The sequence below is a fragment of the Cenococcum geophilum genome, assembly GCF_001692895.1.
Source record: "Cenococcum geophilum 1.58 unplaced genomic scaffold K441scaffold_29, whole genome shotgun sequence".
In the NCBI taxonomy this organism is placed as follows: domain Eukaryota; kingdom Fungi; phylum Ascomycota; class Dothideomycetes; order Gloniales; family Gloniaceae; genus Cenococcum; species Cenococcum geophilum.
This window is the reverse complement of record NW_027137587.1, coordinates 686,508-694,012: the sequence shown is the minus strand read 5'-3', so window position 1 is coordinate 694,012 and position 7,505 is coordinate 686,508. Positions and strand designations below refer to the sequence as shown.

The 7,505-nt window shown below is 37.8% G+C and overlaps 1 protein-coding gene across 1 annotated transcript; it reads right to left on the bottom strand.

The window, feature by feature from the left end:
- Positions 1–204: 204 nt before the first annotated feature.
- Positions 205–1,004, bottom strand: K441DRAFT_638993 (uncharacterized protein; the record flags this gene model as incomplete). The annotated part of the gene is made up of 2 exons (XM_067646559.1): positions 457–1,004; positions 205–382 (listed from the first exon to the last, which is right to left on the bottom strand). Exons 1-2 carry the CDS (start codon positions 795–797, stop codon positions 205–207), a joined length of 519 nt encoding a protein of 172 aa, XP_067502470.1. The 5' UTR covers positions 798–1,004.
- Positions 1,005–7,505: the final 6,501 nt, after the last annotated feature.

The following is a 7,505-nucleotide window of genomic DNA, read 5'->3' as shown; positions in this document are numbered from 1 at the left end:
GAGGGTCTGAGTCAACTGAGATAAGTCAAACATTCCTAAAAGTATAACATCCAAAAATTCTATTAGAATTCAATACTAATTACTACAGCATTTGGTGTTTATAATCCAGCTATATTTTAGATACACCTGCAAGTCTAGCGGTAAAGACAGTCTCAACGCATCACCCGCGTACTAGCCATCAATGAAGTCCTGTTAGGAGATACCCTACGTCGTCTTGTTAAAGTACGGCATCTCGAACGCTGGTCCCATATTAGTAACCTTGCTGTATTTGAGCTTCCACGCTCCATTATCGACCACGAAGGTATCGTCGCATTTTTCATAGACACGGTAGGTCTTGTCCGGGTCGCCGAGAGCATTAGGGTCCCACTTAGAGAAGATGAGACTAATAAGATATGTTAGCATATATGCTGTTACGGCTTGCAATTGCCCTAACATAAAAACCTTAAATATACGTACTATGTAATAACATGTGCCCATTGTTCCGAGGAGTCAACATTAATAAGCGCATTAGCTACGATATGTTCAACTAGAGAATCCCCAAACGCGGCCTTCGTATTGCTGATAACTTGGTCGAGACCCGTAGAAACGCCGCCCTTTCCGGGGCCGAAGGCAGAGTTGTCGTATATGACGTCTTCGGTCATCGATTCACCAAGAATATCCCAATTCTTGGTGTCGAGGGTATAGGCAAGCTTGTATTCAGCTTGATGGATCGCCTCATACACGTCGGAACAGTTTTGAGATTGAGCAGCAAAAGATAGCGATGCCAATGCGGCAGGGAGGATGATTGAAAGGCGCATTTTGATAGACTGGAGAAAGATTGGAGGCTGTGAAAGAGAGCTGGTAGTGGATAGTATGTAGGATGGGTAGGAATTGGGCACCTCTTATACATTGGGGCTAAGGGTATGATTCACCTCTTGCTCAGGCTGGCGGGCTACTGTGAATTTGTTTTGTAAAACACGATGTAACGTAATGAATGTGTTTCACGGTTGTACCATCCAGCATAGATACTGTGCGCTTGCCAAAAGAGTTGTGCACCCGCAAGAAAGGCAAAGCTTTTAATTTTTTAAGCTTAATTACAAGAGTTAAACTTGAAATTCTCTAGTGCGTACGAAGCGAAATCGCCGTGTGTTGCCGCATATAGGGACACCAGATTGACCTAAGCGGGGCCGGGCGGGACTAAGCGGGGCCGGAACGGGCCGGGTTCGGCTATAAGGGGGCGGAGCTAAGGACTCGCATCATGACTGAGACCGTTCCACTGATTCAGTCCAGGTTTTCGTGGATAAGAATCAGATCATCGGATCTGGCCTGAAACGAGCGGTAAAAGAGATGCCGCGTATGAACGACGCTTCTTGGCCCTCCGTGGTACCTGTTGTACGGATTATGAGACTGGGCGATCTGCCGATACAGCTTGCTTTTCGTCGATGTGCAAGTTTAGCCCGGATATGTCTGTCGAGTCTGCCTTCAAAATGGTCAATGGTATGACCTGCATAGGATAGTTCTCACATTCGGCGTGGTCCTTGATCTCCTCGCACAGCGGTGTTTGTTGAGGCCCAGCCAAGATGGTGTTCGATCCGCATTCCTTCAAGACTTGGAGCCCTTCTTCGAGGGGAATTTCTGGTCCTATAGGAAGAGCCTCTATTAGTTGCACTCTCTGTCTGCTTATCTTCTTGCTAGAAACTTAATGGCACTATCGCTCCACCAACCACCAGGATGGCCACTGCAGCCACATAGAATTCATAGTTGGGAGAAGTCAAGAGGCCGATGTAGCATTTCGACTCCGAGATCGTCAAATAGCGACGGTGAAAGAGATTCCCACAGCATCTGGCGCATATGAAGGATGTCGGTGAATAGCTGGGTCAGATCTACGGAGGCAGCGGTCAAAAGTTCCTGGCCCCCCCTGCGCCACCAATGCGCCACCAATAACGTCTTAGCCACCTAAACGAGACAGCCACCCACCCGAGACAATGCACGGACCTCCTACCAGAATCAAAATCAAACCATCAAAATACTCCTTTACTACACTACCATTATGTCCTCTAATACCCCCCAGTTGCTGTCGCTTAACCAAGAAGATCGAATGCAAATTGTTCTTCAATTATTGGAAGCCAATCCTAATCAATCTAGCCGTTTGCTTGCCCGAATATACGGTCTGTCGCCTTAGTTATTACCCCTTACACAGATAGGGTGCTATAATTTGTGGCCTATGCGCGGGGTTCAAGAATATCAAACTTTTTGGTGTCCAAATATAAACAAATAACTTCCTTAATTAAATACACCACTAAGATGGTGCGCAACTATACATCCAATGATATAGACTTTGTGCAGCCTACTTAATATCCTATTTCCAAAAATCGGGTCGTAAAAAGGCCACCGCTAGAACCCGCGCCACTACCTGCCTTTAAGCCTCTCCCTATACCTAATAAAAGCCAGTATAGCCAGCTAAAGCTTCCAGCATATGTTAATAATTAGGATCCTGCGTAGCTATTTAGGCTATTTTAGATAGATAAATTAATAGATTAACTTATAGAATATATAAATAAGAATATAAAGCTACATCTAATTATAGAGGAGAAGGACTTTCCGCGTTAATGGAAGCCTATATCTAAGCAAGAGCTCTATGTATATTTAATATAAAAGGTAATAATAAGGGCCTAGTAGGTTTAGATAAGTTCTAGGTAGAGGAAGGCCTTTTAAAGATATAGGTAGTTATAATAGATTTTTTAACTTAAGAAGATTGTAACGGAATCCCCCGGGAGGTACATATCTGATAAGACGGTAGGAGGTTTTATTTATATCCTATCTATATTTCAGAAGACACAGTTAGATAGGTTAGGGGCGAAAGGTTTTACTAGCGTCTTAAAAGGAATATATAAGAAGCTAGTTCCCCTCTAAAGAAGAACTAGTAATTAGTCTCTAAATAGAAGTAGTTAAAAGCATTTATCCTTTAATACGTAAAACTTATTCTACCTTCTACTTACCTTTAATATACCTTTAACTTACCTTTCACTTACCGGTAATACTGTTAATTAGATAATTATACGTTCCGGTTAAACTAGTCTCTTATAATTCTAATTACTTATAATCCGTTAGGAATATATAGCTATTAATTAATAATAACAGACTATACTCCTATACCCTATAAAGCAACGCCCTTACCATAGGAGGCTTAGAGAGTCTCCTTAGAGGAGTATATTCCCTCTACTTACGAAAGAGTAGACTAGGAAGCCACAGCTGGTCTATCTAACTTTATAAAACCCTTAGGAACGATTACCGCTGGGGAATTATTAAAGAGGTCGCTACGCGAGACCCTATAAAAAATAAAAGAGTTAGAGATATAATTAAGATAAGTATATTAAAACTACTAAGAATAATTATAAGGATAGTTAGGAAAAGTATAGATACCCTAAACACGAAGCGGACTTAAAGGGGCAACGCTATACTATACTATAACGTTAAAAAAACCTAAATTCCGCATAAAGGAGCCTAATAAGTATAATAGTAATAGTCTCCGGAACTATAATCGTTTTATCTATTAATATAAAACTAAGTTTTAGCTAAATCTAAAATGTTACTCTAACGAGGATAATTAGACATTAATTGCTTTTACCTTCCTATATAGTACCGTCAAGAGTTTATAAACACGCTACGAGAAGAAACTTACTATACCCCTTAAATTTAGTAAACTTAGGACCTAGTTAGTTAATTAGGTCTAAGACCCTACTAATTAAGGGATGGACTATAACTAGCAATACCACAACGCTAAATAGCGGGATAGTTAGACTATAGTCTAGTTTATAAACTACTTAGAAGAACTAGAAGATAATATACCCTACTTAGATCTATAGGATAACGCTATATAACTTTACTAGTTACTCGCTAAGCTACAACCTAAGATTTAATAGGCTATATAAAAGAAGGGCGAAATTCCTACCTCTTAAGAAAAGCTTATTTCTAAAGCTACTTAGATTAAAAATGCTAAAAAAGACTATCTAGGCAAGTAAAAGGAACGAGACACTAATAATAAAGAGTGTAGAACTAGACCTAGCTTTAATAATAGGGGTAAATTCCGACCTAACCGCTTTACGGAAGGATAACGCGAGTAGGCCTTACAGCCCTAAAGTAATGCTAGTTAACCCTAAAATAATAATAGGTAGAGACCTAATCTATAAAAGGGGAACTGGGAGACACGTACCTATTATAATTGCGGTAAAAAGGGCTATATAAGCCGCTTCTACCGGTAGAAGAAGTAAGAGTCGGCCTAATTGGGAAAAGAGACAGCCTAGTAGATCTTTACTCCCTTACACTAGGCTAGTAAGAGAAGGAGGAAGTAGACTACCGTATGGTTATTCCTGTCTTTATTTAAGTTAATAATAAATAGGTGACGTAAGACTGTCTTATAGATAGCGGTATAAGTATAGGGTTTATTTCTTAATTACTAGTAAAAGAATTAGATTTAGACCTTAGCGGCTTATAGGTGCGCACTATTTAAAGTATTAAAGGCTACCGAATTCCATGCTATAAGGAATAAACGTTTCCTATTACTAGCTAGGACCGCGATAGTCTATAGGATATATAGGAGATACGCTTCTGCGCCGTAGAAATTAAGGGGTATAACCTTATTTTAAGATACCTATAGCTTCGCTAAGTTAACCCAGATATTAATTGGCCTTTAGCCTTATATTAATACCAGAAGTCTTAATCGCGTATTATAGTTAAGGATTAAGAGACTTTCCTAAGCTATATATAAGAAGAAGGGTAGGTATATACTATATATGCCACTTTTAACCCCAAGAATAAAGACATAGGGTATTTATTTTCGGATGTTTAGCTATACGCAGTTAAGGAACTAGAGATTTTATAGGAATATATAGACCTAGAAGAGGTTTCTAATAAAGAGGCTACACAAACCTTACCTAACCTTATGTTGGTTAAGTATAAGATAAATATAGGGGATAAGTAACCTCTTTTAGACTACTATATAACTTATTAGAAAATAAGCTAGCCGTATTACATTAATATATAGTGGACAATCTTTAGAAAGGATGGATTTAGCCCTCTATAAGCCCGGTAGGGGCACTAATTATATTTATACTAAAGAAGGACAGGACCCTTTACCTCTATATTAACTATTAGGCGCTTAATAGGATTACTATAAAGAATTACTACCTGCTACCCTTAATAGGGGAGCTTATTAATAGGCTGTTGGGCGTAAAGATATTTATAAAACTAGATTTAAAAGATATATACTATTAAATCCGGATTAAAGCCAGCAATAAGTGGAAAACGGTATTCTAAATATGGTACGGCCACTTTAAGTACCTAGTAATACTATTTGGGCTCACTAACGCACTAGTAATATTTTAGGCCTATATTAATAAGGCATTATTAGGCCTATTAAATACGATATATATAGTCTACCTTAATAACATTATAGTCTACTTTAATAACTACGAAGTATATATATACTATATATAGATAGTACTAAAAAGACTACGGGAATATAAGCTCTATATAAACCTAAAAAAATACTCTTTCTATATTACTAGTATTAATTTTCTAGGCTTTATTATTAGCGTTAATAAAGTGTTAATAGAGAAAAGCCGGGTAGACGCTATTAGGGAATAGCTATACCCTATAGCGTTTAAAGAAGTATAGGTTTTCTTAAGCATAGCGAACTTCTACTAAAGGTTTATTATTTACTATTTATAAGTAATACTCCTAATTACTAATCTACTAAAAGGATCTAAGAATAGTAAAAAGTTAGGACCCTTTATATTTAGGGAAGCTACTAAGTAGGTAATAGACTAGTTAAAGAATTTATTTACGTTAGCGCCTATTCTAATATACTTCTACTAGGAGCTATATATATATCTTAAAACGGATATATCCGGCTTTACCCTAAGGGTAATTATATCTTAATTAAAAGACGGAAAATAGTATTTTGTAGCGTTTTGGTTAAGGAAAATAACCCCTATAAAGCAGCGTTATATAACGCACGACTAGGAGCTACTTATAATAATTACAGTAATAGAGTATTAGCGACATTATTATATAAGAAGCAATTATCCTATTAAAGTCCTTATAGACTATAATAACCTAGAATACTTTATAACTATATATAAGATTTAATTTACCGTTCAACCTGGTCCCCCTAATAGGTCTACACAGACTAATTCCTATGGGAAAAACCTCCTTACTAAGAAAAACCCCATTTTTAAGTGTACAAAAAACCCCTAGGGGAGACGTAAGAGGTAATATTCCAGATAACATCCATACTACATTAACGGGAGGAAAAACGCTGTTAGGTTGCTATTTTAAGACTCCCTTTATATAGGAGTGTTTAAATACCTATCTTGCCCCATCTACTATTTAAACCATCTTTGCTATATTTATATATTGCTTGTCTAAGTCATATGCCTATCCCTAGCTCCTTTTTTAAGTCTCCTATAAATATCTCCTAATAAATAACACTTACGTTCCGCCCGGGCCTATATGCTAAGGTCTCTTATCCACTCCTCTATTAAAGGGTTTCTATAACAGGGTGTATATGACTTAGTATTACTTTTGCCCTAGGGCCTAAACCTAGGCCCTTGCACCTATTTATGAGGTATAGGAGGACAATCTAGTATTTAATAGGGGGCCTAATCCCTATAACTAGATACTTAGGTTACCGGATAATATTAAAATAGGGGGCCTCTGCTACGCTCAGGGCGCGGATTGCTTATGTGTGTAGATGCTATACGGTATGTATAATATTTATAAAAGGAAGGGGGTATGCCGAAGGGATAATACTTGTCGATTTGATGTCCAAATATATACATTAGAGACGTAGTAGCGGTGTTTAAACTTTTTTTGCTGCGGCTCACCCCTTAGTAAAAAATCTTTGCACTACCACTACGTCGCTACGCAGGCGCTGCGCAGCCGTATATACGTCTCTGCGTTCGCTCTAGTAGTCTATTAACACGATCTAAATGGAACATCAATAGTAGCTGCTAGGTTCCCGGGCTCTACCGCATAGGGATACTTTATAACTATAAAGGTATTAAGTAGTCAATAAATAAGATAGGCAGAGGCACTATTATAGTATAACTTTAAAATTATATACCGCCTAGGGAAGATAAATCCTACTAATAGGTTATTAAGACGTCCAGATTATAAAATAGGGAGAATCTAGAACAGCATAGGGGAAATAATCCCTATATTGCAAAATTTGCTTAAGAAGAAAGAAGACTCTTTCCCTAAAACTATAGAATTTCGCGATAGAGTAAAGGTCCTAGTAATGCAGATACAAAGCGATATAATTATAAAGCTGTAGAATATAGTTATAGACTAGGTTATAAACTAAGCAGATATTATAAAGTTGGCGTACCCTAGAATTAGTAAGAATTCTACGGGATATACTAGAGGTGTTATAGCACCTTTAACTTAACGGCGCATTAGCTGCGAGTTTTTAGATCTAAAGGGGATAGGCAAGATGCCTATCCGTAGTATGGCATACTATATAA